Source organism: Zonotrichia albicollis, chromosome 13 (genome assembly GCF_047830755.1).
Source record: "Zonotrichia albicollis isolate bZonAlb1 chromosome 13, bZonAlb1.hap1, whole genome shotgun sequence".
NCBI lineage: Eukaryota > Metazoa > Chordata > Aves > Passeriformes > Passerellidae > Zonotrichia > Zonotrichia albicollis.
In genome coordinates this window covers 7,803,468-7,821,057 of record NC_133831.1, presented here as the reverse complement: position 1 = coordinate 7,821,057, position 17,590 = coordinate 7,803,468, and the positions used below count along the sequence as shown (strand labels likewise).

General features: G+C 44.4%; 1 protein-coding gene across 1 annotated transcript; it reads left to right on the top strand.

Moving 5' to 3' along the window:
• Nucleotides 1–4,199: 4,199 nt before the first annotated feature.
• Nucleotides 4,200–17,300, top strand: PNP (purine nucleoside phosphorylase). Its single transcript, XM_074551249.1, has 6 exons — nucleotides 4,200–4,222; nucleotides 8,238–8,407; nucleotides 9,151–9,254; nucleotides 10,499–10,674; nucleotides 13,236–13,426; nucleotides 14,344–17,300. Exons 1-6 carry the CDS (start codon nucleotides 4,200–4,202, stop codon nucleotides 14,559–14,561), a joined length of 882 nt encoding a protein of 293 aa, XP_074407350.1. The 3' UTR covers nucleotides 14,562–17,300.
• The last annotated feature ends 290 nt before the right edge of the window (nucleotides 17,301–17,590 follow it).

Below are 17,590 nucleotides of genomic sequence, written 5' to 3'. Positions count from 1 at the left end.
TTCCACTTATTCTCACTAAGGATTGTTTCAGCCCTCCACCACACTTTCCCCTGTACTCTCTGATTTTTTGCCTGCCTCAAAACACTTCCACATTGAAATGCCCATCCTTTCATCCCAAGCCTGACATACTGCTGATCCCTGGTTGTGCTCTTTGTATCCCTTCAGAAGTTTCAACTCCTTTCCCTCAAATCCCCAAATAATCCTTTTTATACTCTTTCTCTCTAAGTTCCTTGCCACAGGTGCTTTTGCTTCCACAAACTCCCATGGCCACAACCCCATTCTTACCCTTTGCTGTTTGATCCATCTCCCAGAGCTGGAAGATGGAAGTGTTGGCTGGTATTAGGACATCTCTGCTCTTTTACTGATTTCTGTGCTGTCATTTATTCACAGGTTTTGTCAAGTTGCTTCCTCATCCTGCCTGAGTCTTACGAAGATGGTGAGGTTTTACAGAGCAGGCATATAATTTGTGAGTGCTGTGGCTGCTTCCCTCCCAGTAAACATCATAAACCCTTTACATTAACTGATCTCTGTCCTAAAAGCCTTTTCCCACTGCTCTCACAGGAGGGCTATTTAGGACTGCACATTTTGGCCAGCTGGAAGCTTTTTTCTGACGTCTGGCCTAACTGAACACGCATCTCCTCGGTTTCCTGCTGCTTGTCTTAAGTTTCTGTATCTCTCCTGCCTCCATGGCAACATTTTCAGGCTGTCATGGAAGCATTGCTTTGCTCTCATTTTGCTCAGCTAACCATGACAGGCTCTTTGAACGTCTGGTTTTCTGTTCCCCTGGCCAGCCCTTTGCTGCATTCACTGTGGTCAGAGGTCTCTTTCCTGTCAATGTACAATGAGCAGTATGCTCACCACTCCAGGCAGATCTTGTTAGAGATTGTTATTAAAATGATCTGTTGGGGAATAACTTTTCTGGTATATAATTCAATTTTATCTCCCTTTCTCGTGGCTAGTAACACTCCAGTGGCTGTCTGACCAGCCAGTGTACAGACAATAATGAGTTTCCCAAACAAAGCCTTTCCAAATTGCTGCAAAATTCCTGATTAATTCTTGGCAGTAATTTTTAATCAAACCTGGAGCGTGTGCTTTGGGTAGTCAGCAGAAAAGCAGAATCTTTCCAAACTTTAGGCATTTCACCTTGCTCTAAAACACTGAGGCACAATCCTGGCTTTTTTTAAATATGAGAGAATTGGGAGAAATGTCCCCCAGGTAAGAGCACCTGTAAGGGCATGGTAATGCCTGTAGTGCTTAGGGGGAATGCTTTCTTCTGGGCAAGGCTGTCCCCACTGTGCAGACACTCTGTGAATATTTCTGCAGCTCAGTTCCTCTTTCCAAAAGAGTGATGTGCAGGAGGTGTGAGAAGACTGCAAAATAATTTGATACAGTGATAATGTCAGCACACAGGAAAGTGGAGACTTACCCTAAAGCATTAATTAAATGTTTTGATGAAATGCTTGCAAAATACTTCATGACGCTTCTTTAGATGGAAATTGCTGTGGGAGTGTACAGCATTGTTAGAAAATAATTTCAGGTGATTGTATCTGCATCCTGTAGCAGTTGAAGTTCTCACTGTGGAAGCAGGGCTTGAATGACAGCCAAGGCAGTAACATCAGGATTATAGATACAAATTGCTGCAGACACATACAGACAGAGACAACTGAGATTCCTTCAGGACAAAAGACTCTCAATAATTTTTTTTCAGCATTATGCAATCTATTCAATACCTTCTTTTTCTAGATAAATCTGATTTGGAGCATTCCCTGCAGTCTAATTGGCATGAATGTCCTCAGTGCTCAAATTAATTTTGTTCTAGTAGGGTGAACGTTTATCTCTTACTTGTCCAGCCAATGCAGCATTACAGGTTGAAACTCAAGTAATTTTTGTTGCTGTTAAATAACCAACATTGCAGCAAGATAGATAAAATGGCCCCTTTTTGATAATCCTGTTTTCCATGTAAATCCAAACTAGGAAGGAGATTGTCTTAGATGAGAGCAAATTGGGAAGAGCTCTCGGGCTGTCTGATCTCTCTTGTCTGCTTTGCAAAAAAAGAATCAGATTAATGAAGGTAATCAGATTAAGGCTGAAGAAGGGAACATATCTGGGGGGCATCAGAACTCTGCTGATACCAACAAGCTCTATGGAAAATCAACATTAAGGGCCCAACATTGCTCTGTAATTTAATTTAATGGCAGCAAATAATGGGTTTCAAAGAAGTCCTGAGTAGTGGCAAGAGGAGCCTGGATTTCCAGAGGGCAGAAAGACTTGAGTGAGCTGGTGAGTGGCTCTAAGGCCCTGGGTTTGGGTGAATGTTGCTTGGGGTGATGGTGACTTCCAGAATCCTTTGGCACACTGGCTCACAGCCAAGCAGTGTGGGCCCTCTTTGGGCACAGGGTTTGGTGCAGTTAAATCTACCTAAAACCATCTCTGCTCTCAGTCTGCTGTGCTTTGTACAGAAAAACAATGCTGAAAAAAGGAGAATATACCTAGAACAGGCAGAGGGAGATATGGCCAAGATTCAGAAGTACAAGAATGGGAATGACAAAAAGGAGACATATCTGGAAAAGGAGAGGAAATATGGGAAAAACAGAGTTAGAAAGAGGGCATAGAAGGGAAAATTAATTATAGCTCCTTAATGTTGATTTTCCTACTCCCTCCAGCAAACCAAGAGCAAGTGCAGCAATGTCCTGTGGGTCCTGATGTGGCAGCACCCCACCTGCTTGTCTCCGTAGAAGAGGCATTTTAAGCTTTCTAAGAGAAAACAAGAATGAAATGGAAGTGTGAACTTGAGGGAGAAAGGAGGTCAAGAACTTGATGGGAAAGATTTCATTATGGTTTCTCTTCAGATCCATTTTCTATTTCTTCGGTGCCAACTGTATTTTTCAACAAATAAAACAAAATTGTATTTTTAAATTCTGATGGTTGTTGCAGATTCCCAGCCTGTGCTGGCATCGCTGGGTTTCTGCTTTCCAGCATGAAGTATATCTCTTTCTAAAAATGCCCTGGTTTTTTTTTCTTGGTGCAGTTATTACCTTGTTTGATTTTGAAGTTCTCAGAGACACTTTTCTGGGGCAACAATGGTCTGTTTGATGCAAGGTATTCAAGATCAAAAAGGAAAGAGGAATGTAAGAAATAAGAAATCCAAGACCTGAAATGGGTGCTGCCCAGTTTTCTGAATTTTTTTAATGTCTGGATGATTTGTCTAAGAATTACCAAGTTCTAACTGAGGTTTTGTCCCTGCTTGGGATATTTATAAATTATACCCCCATGTGTCCTTCCTGGATTTATTAAGCTGTGAATGGATATTGTAGATGTGGCCTTTCAGCTAGGGCGTGTAAGGTCTCTGCTCATCACTGCTTTTCTTGAATTTTTTTGGCATTCAATTGTCTTGGAAACATCTCTGGCTCTGTAAAATGTGGTTCACATCAGTTGTTGGGATCAAACACCGATGCATAAACAGATCCATATGACAGAGTTGTTTTTATGTTTGTTTTCATACACAGCAAAGCTAAAATTAAAGGGACAGATGGTGGGGTGTCTGTTGTCTTTTCTGTGTCTCCCATATTCTGCTAAATGGAGGTTTAGCATATCTCAAATAAGTATTTCCTTTTTGGAAGGGTGAGACAATTAAATATGAACAAAAATCCCTGAGGGGAGCTACTGGGTCATCACCCCTGGTTGCCATGAAAGAATGGGAAGGCAATGATGTGGGATGTGGAAAGGTCTGGTTCAGTGGTAGGTGCTACAGGTCATCTCACAGGGTCTGCACACTGCCAGGGGTTTGAATTGCACAGGAGCAGGTGACTCCAGCTGGTTCCCAGGTGATGCAAGAGATGCAAATCCAGGCAGATCCCTTGTCAGCCGCTGAAAAGTTGTGTGTGTGTGAAATTTCTGGGCTTAATCTGCATTACAGTGTGTGTGTGCATGCGTGTAAGCTTTCTGCAGAGCTCTAGAGCATGTGTGTCATGTGGGGTGAGGCCAGAAAAGCAGATGTCCTGACCATGCCCCTCCTACTCGGGGATTAGAGATGCTCAGGGGACAGCAGGGAGAAGCTGGGACACTCTTGCCTGACTCACTGCCAGAGACAGCAGCAGCTTCTGCAGGTTCAATAGGCCTCTGCTTTTTGGTCAAATAAACCCCTGCAGCTCTATTTCCAGCAACCATCCCCTTCTTTTGGTTAACCAGAGAGGAGGAGGATGGCCTATGCTGAGGAAGACAGGTAAGGTGCTGTGAAATAGGGGGTGCACGGACGTCCAAGCTGGATGGGACTAACAAAATTACTTCTCTTTTCTTCACCTTGTTTCCTTTCTACTGGGCACTCAATAAATGTCAGACAAAGGCTGCTCAGAAGTAAACATCTTATTACTGGAGAGCAATCTGGCCATCTGCCTGTGCAGGTGCTGGTATTATGAAATATGGCAGCGAGTAGGTGACCTTGGGAGAGGTTATGGGCCAGAAGAGGCAAATATCTCCTGTGGAGAGGCACAGACTGTGAATACTTATGGCCATGTGCCCCCAAACATAATGCTTTAGCTGTTTATTGGGATATGTCTGCTTTTTTGCATAGATTTGCTTTCAGCCAACTTAGAAGCAAGTAAGAGTGTGGTTTTTTTTCATGCCATAAAAGATCTGTCACCGGTGACAGTCCTGTGTTTTGCAACAGATGTGTTTCTCCAGTGGATGACAGCAATCACAATAAAGGGGATTGTGTTTTCAGCTGATCCTGTGATTTAATCCAAAGCAATGCTACCGAGCACTATTATTAGGTGTGCATTGTTAGAGCAGCTAGAGGGGCCTTTGTGCTCCATGTATTAATTCAGGCTGTCAAAAAGCTTGCACAGGCCTTGTGCTCTTGCAGTTCCAGGCTGAACACTCTGCTGGGTGACCCACGGGTCAAACTCCCCCTTTGCTCCTGCTGAGCAGGTATCTCCCTTGCATTCAGAAATTATCAGTGCTTGCCAGTCCCTTTGATGTCACCGGAAGGTTTCTGAAAGCGAAATACTGCAAGCAGATTAATTTTGGCATCGCTGTGCTCTCAGCACTGGGGACAGCTCTGATGTGCCCAAAGCCTTTGGGAAGGACAGGGCTCTGCCAGGCCCCTGTGCAATTGCTGGAGCTCCTTTCAGACAAGGAAACATATGCAGCACTGGAGATTTACTTCTTTGGTTAAGAAGTATTTTAATATCTTCTGTTTAAAAGGGGAAAAAAATCCACCATAACTTGGCATAGCTCAGTCAGTCCTGATATCTTCAGCAGAGATTGAATGGGTTCCATCCCACATTCCTTAAATTTCTGAGGATATAGGAATAATATCCATTCTCTAATGTTATTTTGCAATGGTTTATGCTCTTCAAAAAAAACCAAAAACTGAAACAAGCAGTATTATGGTCACGAGGAAGAGCAGATCCGGGTGACCTTGTTCTTTTCTCCTGTCTGCCACAGGTATGTCAAAACCTTGGGCATTACATATAAATTCTCTTGGTTTCCTTGAATTTCTAAACAAGGATTACAGTTATTCAACAGAGAAATTGGGGGGAATTGTTCATTAATGTATGTAAAGCACTTTTAAAGCTTTTGTCTGTGAGCAAGTGATAACGTAGTCAACTGTAGTCTTTATTAATGTCATTTTCACAGCTCCTGCTTATTTCAGGAGCTCATGATACACTTAGAAAATTCAGTATGTGATGGTAAATAAACTCTCTCATTTCCAAACTTTTCCTTTGAAAAGTACTTCAGCTAAGTATGACTCTTCATTTTAATCTATGTGTATGGAAGTTATTTCTTCCCACTGGATTGCAAGTTTATGATATTTTTGGGTATTTTTGACATTGCAGTTTGTAACTTAGGACTGTAAGTTTGATGTATCTTACGCTGGATAGGACTTAGAGTAGCAACTAGACAGTCAAGAGGCGAAATGCTCACAGAAAACACCTGTGCAGTAACTACTGACCCTGTCAGTATAAAGAAAGAAAAAGCACAGAATTGAGAACCTTTGTTTCAATATCTGGTACTTTAGTTGAAGGAACCAGTTGTACACAGTCAAATCCTCTCAGTGGCCTGAAACCTCCTGCAGTGAGGAGCTCCTCACCTCTGAAAGCTTTTCTGTCCGTCCTCTAAGACTGCTGAGAGCAGCATCACAGCATTACTAGGGTTTACACCTCTGGAAAAAAAAAGACTTGACAAAAAAGAACCAAAAGAAACATTCCTGGATAGATAGTGACTGCTCATCAGCACCTCCAGTCAATTTTACATCACCCACAGCCTCACAGGAGCTGATTTTCTCACCTCTCAATAATGAGATCAACTTTTCATAGAGAGGACTGCTGACCCTGCCTGTGGGTTCACTCCAGGACCCAGTCCTCTAACATGTACAATCATTAATTCTGCTCATCAATGGTAATGATTGAGTTGCTTCCAAGAACTATTAGTACCCCTGCTTTTGAGGATAGTTTCCAATCAACCTTGATATTGACTTTCAGAAAGTCTCTGCATTGTCCTATTGAAAACAGGATTATGGGATTATTTTGCTATTGATTGTGTTTCAAAACTGTGATTAAGGCATCTGAATACTGGGCCAAGAGGTTAAAAGTTGAACTCTTCTCCTTTCCCATGAGACAGATGTACAACAGGCACTGTAATGCCAGCTTCTATCCCACCTTCAGGCAATGGGGCTCCCTGCTGGAATAGACTTTTTTTAACTGAGGTATTTGCCGAGTCCCCCTCTTGAATCACTTTAAACTCTGGAGTCCAAATTCCTGGTTTTCACTTGTTTTGATGGAGACTGATGTCATTGGGCCTCTTGGGCTGCAGGTGTGATCCCATGCCCACTCTGTGGGATGAGTAAGATCTCCATGTCCATCCTTCTGTACTGAAGGCACGAGGTATCGAGAGGGTGGGTGGCTGACATGTGGTACCAGCCTAGATGGAAGTGGTGGGAGCTGATGGCACTCAGCACTTACAGAGATTGGCTTCTCCATCTCTGCAGATGATGCTTGACCCATGTCTCAGAAGTTCACCTGAATCTTTACCTACTGCAGATGACAGTGTCTACTCCTTCATCAGCACAGCATTCCAGATCTGTTGTTCAGGTGTCTTCAGAACTCCACACATTTGTATTTCCCCATCACAGCTTGGACATCCCCATGCACACTCATATAGGTTGGAATTTCTCAGTCTAATTGTGCTTTTCCCTTTCTTCAGGAACTCAGGGGAGACCTGAGCCCATCAGAAGCAGGAGTGGTTATGCCTTGTGACATTTCTGTGATCTAGGTATCATTAGCCATTCTTCATCTACAGAAAGAAACCAGCCAAGAGGATTCAAATGATTTCCCTGTAGTCAGGAGTAAAATACATGAGATTAAAAGCGATGCATCTTCAATAATAGCAGTGAAGCTTCTATTATTATAGTCTTAATGAAATTTCTTTTTCCCTGCACCTTTTATCCTTTGAAGCTTGTTCTTTGAACGGGCTGATAAGTCTCCCTGGCCTGTTCTCCTCCTGCAGAAGCAGCTATGAGGCGTGCCATGTTGGAATCCATAAAGTCAGAGGGTTTTTAGGAAATGGTTAAAAAAGAGCATGTAGGCCTCAGGCTGAGGCCGAAGTTCTGTTACAGCAAAAAAGTTTCTCAAGCAAGCAGAAAAGTTTCCCAAGCAGTAGACGTGACAAATAACAATAGGACTTTGTAGATTTGGCTTTAGGATGGCAACAAGTTTATTTAATGTATATCTTTAGAAGGTTACCATGAATAGAACTCTGTTCTTTGTTTCTTATGACATAGTCTTTGTTTTAACTACCATTACGTATGTTTTATAAGGTTGGATGGAAAGCTTGTCAATATGTCTTGTTTTTGTGTGATTGGCTGAAATCTAAACTGAGATGATTTTATGTCATTCCGTATTACCCCACCTTCTGGGGCATTTCCCGGTAGACCAGCGAGCTGTTAACAATGTTCTGAGACTGATGTGCCAACAATAAAAAAAAAAGGCTTTTCCCTGAAAGGCTTTTCCCTGGTCTGGATTTGTCCAGTGTTGTCCATATTTGGACTTTTTGCCGCGGCAAGTGGGTTCCTCTCTTAAGACGTGGGTTCCTGACACCATTGGATCTATAGCTACCCTGTTACCCCAATATGCCAGGAAGGGCTGGTAAGTCTCCCTGCCTGTTCTCCTCCCGCAGAGGCAGCTATGAGGCGTGCCAGGAAGGGCTGGTAAGTCTCCCTGCCTGTTCTCCTCCCGCAGAGGCAGCTATGAGGCGTGCCAGGAGGCAGCAGAGTGGCTGCGTGCCCGCGCTGCCCGGCGGCCCAGGGTCGCCATCGTCTGCGGCTCCGGGCTGGCAGCTCTGGCTGATGTGCTGGACAGCAGGACAGTCTTCCTGTACGAGGACATCCCCCACTTCCCACGGAGCTCAGGTGAGCACAGCTCAGGCCACCAGCACCCCAGCCACCAGCAGCCTGCAGCACAGCCTCACTGCAAACCAGTCCCACGCTGGCGAAATGTGTGTTCACAGTAAAAAAACATAAATATCGTAGGACAGATACATAGGTATTTGTAGCCACAATTCTCTTTACAGAGAAAAGCAAAGCACAATTTCCCAAGAATTTTTTCTAGGAAAGGCAGCAAGAAAACCTCAGAGAAGAAGGGAAAACAATTCTTATCTCTGCTTGCTGCTTCTGTTGTTTGGCACCTGTGGAATGAGTTATGGAGATTGTTTACCCAAAGTGATTTGTCAATTAGATTCTGCTGAAGACTGTTTTGTTTCCTTGGCCAATTGGAAAAATTTGTGTCCTGACTATTGGGAGATAGTCACAAGTTTTCTTTAGTATTCTGTAATACTTCTATAAAAATTCTATAAAATTCTATGGTATTCTATAATAATTCTGTAATATAATTTTAGTATAGCTGTAATGTAATATAGTATAATTTTAATAAAGCAAGTGTTCAGCATTCCAAAGCCTTAGAGTCAGATGCCAATCATTTCCTTCATTGGGGCCCCTACTTTTCAATAAGAATTTATTTATTTATTTGTTTGATTTCCAGCTCCTGCTTTTGCAGTGCTTGGTCCTGCAGTAAAGCAAAATCATCAACAAACAGATCCCTCTAGAGTCAAGTTCCTTGAGACCTGTAACTAAAATGCCACTTTGTTAATTTCCAGTGTCAGGGCACGTTGGCAGATTGGTGTTTGGGGAGCTGAATGGACAGTCCTGCGTGTGCATGCAGGGAAGATTCCACTCCTATGAAGGCTACTCTCTCAGCACGGTGAGTTCTCCGTAAGGAAAATATTCACCATGGGGAGAGGTGTTGTAAAAGCTGCAGAAGTGACTGCTTGACTTGCTATCTAGCTGCAGGATGTTAGCTCTTGCAATGAACTTACAGTGCTCTTGAAATGAGTCTTTCTTAGATTTCAGATCTGCCCCCAGAAAACAAAATTGGGAGTTCAAACCAAGAGGTAGTTGGCTTCTGCTGGGGGAAGGTGATGCTGCACAGCCACACAAATTGGCTGACCCTGCTGCTCTCACAGAGGGAAATAGTTTATCATATAAGGCAGATTAATTTACATGCTTTAACTTAGTCAGTTTAATCATGATTTAAATCAGCAGTGAGAAGACTTCGATAAGAATAATCTATTTTAATCTTCTATTGCATTTATATAGTTTATAGCTTTCTTTTTCCCTAGAAAAATTCCCAGGCTACTGCAAGCTGCTATAACTTCCCAAATAACATACTGGGATGTGTGGAGATTTATCTTACCTACCATGCACATACATATTTTTCTGCTAGAAAACAACAATAGTATTTATTTATTGGCTCTTTTTTTATTTGGATAGCTCTATGATATTCCTTTTTTGCAATGAGGTTATTTGCATTTGGATATAAACTGTAATTTTTGGCACCACCCAACTTCTTATTAAAAACCAGCTATTTTAAAACCATTCAATACAAAGTTAGCTTTATCAAGATGTGTTTGTCTATTAAAATTAACTTCTTGAAGAAATGGTGCCCATTACTAGGAAATATTTTGCTCACAGTAGCATTTGATTGATAGCAGGTATCATCCGAATTCCTTTATGACTCCTCAAAATCAAATTTCTCTAAATTTTTTTTTTCTCCAGCTCCCAACTGTTCCTTAGCTTTGGATTACTCTCCAAGTCCATGTGCATAAGTAGTTACTTCAATCAGCACAGTGGCTTGATCTCTGCAAGACCTTGGCAGTGAGCAAAAACTATCTGCAAGTTCTTTCTGTACCACCTTTATCTGACCTTAGAGCAACTGTAGGAAATATGGTCTTGAATTTTAATGCGAGATTTTGTTTCATTATGTTTAATTTGTTTAAATAGCATTAACATTCTGTTTAAATTAGAGGAATGTTTAAAATTGCAGAAGGTTGTTTTGTCTCCATATGTAGACTCTTTGCATCCACAAATTGTGATACTACAAATGCAGTAGCAGTGGCTGTCTGCTCACTGTGAGACTCATTGCACACATGCTTTTGGTTCCTGCAGGTCACCTTTCCCATCAGGGTGTTCTTTCTCCTGGGGGTGGAGATCTTGATTGTCACTAACGCTGCTGGAGGACTGAATCCCCACTTCCAAGTGGGGGACATCATGTTCATAAGGGATCACATCAGCTTGTTTGGCCTGGGAGGGCAGAATCCCCTGCGTGGACCAAACGATGAGAGGTAAGAAGGCATCAGCTCCATTGTTACCAATTAATCCTTTCTCCCTTCAGCCATGGGCTGGGACTGCCAGTTGTGCCTACTGACAAATGTTTACTGAGGCAGAGTTTGGCTCCAGGTAACCTCAAGGGAAGAGTTACAGCAGGAGCTGTATGTGCTGTGCCACCTGCCCTGCCTTCCCTTGGCTGTTGCTTACTTGTGCAAGCCTACAAGGAGCTCACACACAAACACCCAGAAGGTTTTGTTTTGTACAAGTAGGCTTCTGATCCTTCTCCTGACACGACCAGCTGTACCATCTGCTAAAGACACCCACTGCTCTTCTTCTTATCACTCCCTCTCTCTGTTGGTTCCTCTTAACTGAGCAATCAGTGAACTGTGCTGTCCCCAGCCTGGGTTTATCAACAGCCATTCTGGTGTGATGGAATGGGTACAGCAGAGGTCGGGCAGTAACTGGAGGGCAGAGCAAAGATGAAACCTCTAAATTTCCTGATTACCACTGCTATGTCCAGGTCTCCAAACTGGAGTGCCTGTGTATTCACTGAAGGCATTGCTCTGATGAGAGGTGGTTGTCTTGGCACCTTCTTCAGAGACCTTGAGATCTACAAGAGCCACCTGCTGCTGGCTGAACTGGGAAATCAGGTTTCCTGCACTGGCTGTGTAGCAGAATCTTTGCCTTACTGAGAATGCAGAGAGCAGCTTCTAGCATATCGTCACTCCTGAACTGCAGTTGCCCCCAGATTTGGATTTGCTTTGAGCAAGATGCTGGACTAGATGACCTCAAAGTCCCTTCCAAAATGAATTTATGATCCCAAAATCCTTCCAAGACACCATCAGACTGGTGAGGTGGAAGGCCCCTTGTGAAAAATGGACGTGTTTGCCGGGCAGGCATCTGGATTGACCTCAGATCTTTCCAGAGAGAAAGTTCTGCTGAGAGTAAGGTGCCCTGTCTGGTTTTCAGTTAGCTCCTTCCTGATGTAACAGCAGACCTGGCTCTTGCTTCTGAAAGGATCTGAAAGGTGCTGGCAGCTGCCTCAGGAGAAATAATCACTGTGCTGCTATTCCATGGCAAGAGGACAGTACCCATCTGAAGTGGAACATCTTTGCATTTTTGTAGGTATTGCCGTGGGTTGGAGGAAAGTGATCAAAAGCAGAGAAGCTACGTGGAGTGTTTAAAGCTCTCTGGGCTTGCATAATTGCTCTGGAGCAGGAGGAGAGGCTCCAATCAAACAACTGCATCTGGACAGTGTTCAAAGGCAGCATAGCTGCCTCATTGCCTCCTCAAAGCAGCTGCTTGGTGAAGACTGCAGTGCTCTGGGAGGTGACTTCTGTACTGCTGACCAAGGCATCAAAATGGGCAAAAGGTCTTTATGAATCAGGTTTCAAAGTATTGCAGAGATTTAGCTGAGCAAACTCCTAAAATCCTGTCCAGCTGAGCTACCAGGAAGGATTTATCTAAGCACAACAGAGCAAAACTAGAGGCAATGAAGTGATGTGGAAATAATATTTTTTTAATAAATTAGAGATTGGGCTTCTGCATTGCTGGCCATCCTTCAGAAAAGGGAAGCAATTTTCATGGTGATGAATACTTATTACCTTAGACCAGAAGGGGAAGTTTGTTTTTATTTATGTAATATTTAGTGTTTATAAAAACAAAATAAGCCACCTACTGCCCTAAGCATTCAGCTGGAAGAACATGTAAACAAGCAGAAGCTTTAATAGCATAAATGAGGGACCTGGTCCACTCCTACTGATGTGCATTGGTGAACATGGCTGGGAGTTTATTTTCCAGGTCTCCTCAGTGGCAGCATAACAGTGTTTGCCATCTACTCCTGCAGGATTCACTCCAGCAGGATTCACTCCAGCAGGAGCAGGACTGAGCTGCTATTTTAAGACCAAAAGCAAGAGACCCAGTCTTGAAGCAGAAGATGAAAGCTACCTAAAATATGGCCCTGGAGCTCCAAGATGTAAAGTAGCTGCCTGCTGTGATGGGCCTTAAATATAGAGACTGATGCTCTATCAGGCCAGGCTCAAACCTCCATCCAGGGACAGCCTGAGGGACTCTGTGCCTCAGAGCAGCCACTGTCTGGTGGGGAATATTTAAAAGACAACATGAGCAGTTACTGGAGAGAGAATGAACTGGCCATCAGTGCTCCCTAGAGACAGGAACCCTTGAAAGACCATTCCAGAAGGGTTCCTGCAGAAGGGAGGTAGTGCCAGACCTTCCAACAGTCTTGGATGACTAGATCTAGCAGGACGGTCACTCCCAGGTAGGTGCCCCATTCCTGGAAAGATTAAGGGTCAGGTGGGACAGGACTCTGAGCAACCTGTTCTAGCTGAAGATGTCCCTGCTCACTGCATGGGTTCTGATGAGATGGCCTTTGAAGGTCGCTTCCAACCATGACTGATGGCAGAATTACCTGATGGTAAGAGTGGAATGAGTGAGATTGCATCCATGGCAGGTCTGCCCTTAACACTTCCCTTTTCTATAAAGAATGACCATCCCTGGACTCTGACAGAGGGAACAGTAGCACTTTCACACAGCTGTGTCCTTTACTGCCTTTCAGGTTTGGAGTGAGGTTTCCCTGCATGTCAGATGCTTATGAACCAGATCTGCTCAGCCTGGCCATGGAGAGTGCCCAGGAGCTGGGGCTGCTGAGCTTCACCAGGGAAGGAGTGTACTGCCTGCAGGCTGGGCCCAGCTACGAGACCGTGGCCGAGTGCCGCCTGCTGCAGGCGCTGGGAGCCGACGCTGTGGGTGAGCTGCCACGCTGGGCTGCCAGGCCTCTTTGAGCACGTGGATTGAACAGTTAATTCTGCTCAAGGCTGACTTGCTTCATCTTTGACTCTCTGAAGTCTCCTGGGGCTGGAGAAATGAGCTCTGTGTATTTCTGCTTCATTCTGCAGTGGCTTAGTGCAGCTCCTGGGAGGATCTGCACAAAGTCCCTGTGCTTACAGCTGAGCAGGACAGAGATCCCAGCACAACTTTGTGTTTATTTCCCAAACACAAAGCCTCTCATGCTCAGATGGTTCCATTTTAGGATGACTGAGTGGGGCTCAATAAAAATGAAGTCTTTTTCTAGTATTTTTCTTCTAATTCTGACATTGTAAAGATTTTCACTGTGCTTTTTCTCTACAAACCACCTTCCTTATGAGGCTTGTTTAGGGATGGTAATCATGGATACCTTCCCAAAAGTGTAAAAGAAAACTAAGTGCCATGATCCATATGATTTCTCCAGCTATGATTCCTTCCATGACCCCTGGCTCATGGAAGTCTGTATATTAATACCTGCAGATTCGCTGTGTGTGAGGAAACGAGCTTCCCTCAAAGCCATTTTTATTTGCAATAGCTTTTTTAGCCAAGGAAGAGCCAAATGACACAGCACATCAGTAGTTCCTTAGCAAGTCTGCAAGCAGTCTGGCACATCTTGAGGAGGGAGCTGTGGCACAAGGATCAAATGCAGGAGGTTTATTGTGCTGAGCAGAGTTGTAACTGTAGTCTGCAGCTATCTGAGCCTTGTACATATCATAGCCTTTAACTACTACAGAGTTCAGACACAGAGCTGGGGGGAGTGAGACAAGGGCGTGTGCTTGGAGGTAGAATTGTGCAGCCTTGGAGAGATCTTGTTTTTGTGTAAATCCTGACTCATTCTGGTCTTTTCTCTCCTCCTGCAGGCATGAGCACTGTCCCAGAGGTAATTGTAGCCAGGCATTGTGGCCTCCGAGTCCTCGGGATCTCCCTCATCACCAACAAAGCGGTGATGAGCTACAGCAGCCAGGAGAAAGCCAACCACGAGGAGGTGCTGCGCATCTCGGTGCTCCGCGCTGAAGCCCTGCAGAAACTGATCTCACACCTCCTTGGCAAGCTGGGGGAAAGCTCAGACTCTCTATGACCTCCAGCCATCAATCCTTCATAGCATAACGTGTGTGAACACTACCAAATGTTGGGGGAGAGCTGTTGGTGGACTGTCCCTTTCTCTCTGGATTTTAAATTGACCTTTTGATCTTTGTGCTTTATCTGATCAGGTGCAGAGCTTCACTTTGAATTTTGCCAGGATGATCCCCGTGTTGATAGCCAGTGACCAAAACAGCTTACTGGCACTTCAACACATTCCCAAATCCCAGTGAAAGCAAAGCCCCAGAGACTGTGACCTCCAGCTGTCTCTCTTGGGACACCCTCCTGCCCCAAATCTCTGCTCCCCATTGCACATAAGCAGGTCAAGGGTTGGTCATGGGGCTTGGTACCTGCTTTGGTAGAGCATGGTCTGAAACCAGAGGAAGCCCACAAAAAGACTGAGTTTTGGGTACATGAAATGGGCCAGGCTAGAGATGAGATCTGCCTGGAACAAGCAATGGTGCAGAGCAGGTGAATTGCAATTGATTTTACAGCTTGGAAAACCACTGCATTGCCATGGGGTTGTGGGGTTTTCCCTCCCAGAAGGTCTCCCAGAAATCCCACTCTTTCCTCATCCTTGGCCCCTCATGACCAGCAGCAGAGTTCAGTAGCTGTTTGCTACAATGCAGCACATCCCCAGCACTCCTCACACCTCCCTATTCTGTTTCATTGCCCAATTTAGCAGGACATGAAAATTCAGCTCAGTACAAGGCAAGGCTTACCTGTGCACCATGTAAACATTGCCAAGCTGGAAACAGAATCCAGCTCTATCTCTCCCTGGTTTTGGTCAGTTTCTAGATGTCTTGGAGATCAGTGCCTTCAGCACTGCAGATTGGTTTTCCTGTTGGTGCCCAAAGACAGAGAGATCTGTTTGATCCCATGTTTCACATGAGCTTTGCTGCTGTCCCTGCAGCAGATTTTGGAGTAACAATGGTTTGTGGATTTTAGCAATGTGAAATTAAAAGGGAGATATTTTGAAACAGATATGATATTTTTCTGGGACTTTTTTGGTCCTCTTACATAAAGCAAATGAACCAAACAGTAACTAAAGGACAAACGGGAGAGGTTCTCCCTTACCAGTGCTGATGGTCTGTCAAGAAAGGGGGAACATTCACCAGAATGGTGCATTATTCATTGTTCCTCAAAGGTCAAGCTGAGCTGTGGATGCAGCTGGATGTGAAACAGTGACAGTAATTATTAGATAACCTTTTTCCCTTCATTTATCTTGTAGTTCTCTATAAAGCCCATCACTGTCATAGCTAAATGTTTTTAGTTGACTCAGTGGTCTGAACTGAAGACACCCAACCAGTCATGGAGAGCTCCCAACCTGCCTTCCTAAATTTAGCTGACCAGTTGTTTACCATTGACACTTGCCCTCTGTCACAGCCTTCAGCCTTCCATGACATTTCTTCCATTTTTTTCCAGATGGGCATTTGCTTGAAGCCTTTCATGCTGCAATTACTGGTGTCAGCTGCAGTATTCATGGTGCAGCTGTTGCCACCAGGAGGAACAGTTGTGCTGTGAATGTTTTCCATTACATGGTAGCACTTCAGGTGTAGGGGAGCCCTTGGGGTGGCCCCTTGTCTCCTCCTGGACAACGTTACCTGTGGTCAGCCCTGAGAAATACCTGCCCAGCCTGGTCTGGAGGATTTGTACAAGGGAAGGGATTCATTGCTTGTGCTTTTCTGGCAGAGTCACTTGTTCAGAAGCTCCTGGCACTTGGAGGAGCCCTCAGAGACAGCAGCTCTTCCCATTCTGTGGGTCTGACTGTCAGGACAGTCTGGGACCAGTTCTGGTGATGATCTGCAAGGGGAGAGAGGCTCCAGCTCCATCTTTCACAATGCTGTTCCCTTTCCAGATCAAGCAGGAGTGAAGTGCTTGTGAAGGGGGACAGCACAAGCAGGGAAATATGAAAAGTGGCAGATGTGCAGAGCAAGAAGGAGCCACTTCTACCTGCTCCCTTTTCAGACTTGTCCCAGTATGAGCTTGTTACAGGGCAGGGAGAGAGCAGATAATTTCCCCTGCCTAGAAAATGGTGCTTCACATTCATCTAATTAATACTTGGTAAATACAAAGTCTCTCAAGTGGGAGTGGAAGGCAGCTGTGCAGTGTGCTGTAGCTAGCAGCAGCCAGAGTAGCTAAGGCTGGGATTTCAGCAAACTCCATTAATTAATCAGAGTCAGGCTGGGCTGGGATGTGAAGGGAAGCATCCAAAAAAACCTGCTGTTGTGCTGGTACTTCTCAGGCAGGGTTTGAGATGATGAGGAGCTTGGCAGCAGCATCTGTTTTCAGCAGGCCAGGTCTGCTCCTCTCTCCAGCTGCACCGGAGGCAAATACTGTGCTCTTGTGTCTGAATACAGCTGAAATACAACTTAAAATTGAACCTGAAAATCACCCTACAGCTAAATCTTCAGCAAATTATGTCTGTTTAAAAAAAAAATCTAAATTGCATCTGAGCCCTTAAATTGTTTGGGGCTCTTCTTTCAGCTGGCCACAGTTGGCTTGGATGGCCCAAACTTTGCATGTACATCCTGATTTTTGGACCTGTCCATGATAAGAGGAAGATGCCCTGGGCACTTGGGGAAGAATCTTATTCATTTGCAGGTGAGAGGAGAAATACAAAACAGAGTGAGCTCATCTGGCTTTTTAATGCAATTTTGTGTTCTTTTACTGCTGATGAATTCCAAAAGTCTGAAATACAGTGATACAAGATGGGAAAGACATGTGGGGAAGGAACTGTGAGGGAATAAAACCTGCTGTGATCCTGAAAACTGTGGTTTTGTTTGCTGTGCCAATGCCACTGATTAGAAAGAAGGGAGGTGCTCAACTGCTTCCCCTACATCCAACTGCCAGGCTGGAGGGTAACCCAGAGAAACCACACAGAACCACATCCCTGGGGGAACAGAACTCAAGCTCAGGATAAGCAGGACCAACATTTGACCAGCACTTGGCACAGGTATTTCTTACTGATCTCACTAGGCTGACAAACTTATGGCAAAAATACCAAGAACCAAAGCACCTCGACTT

Coding starts and splice junctions, on each gene's coding strand:
- PNP (XM_074551249.1), top strand. CDS start 4,200: ATGGCCTATGCTGAGGAAGACAG. Junction 4,223..8,237: donor GCCTATGCTGAGGAAGACAG/GTAAGGTGCTGT, acceptor CTCCTCCCGCAG/AGGCAGCTATGAGGCGTGCC. Junction 10,675..13,235: donor CGTGGACCAAACGATGAGAG/GTAAGAAGGCAT, acceptor ACTGCCTTTCAG/GTTTGGAGTGAGGTTTCCCT.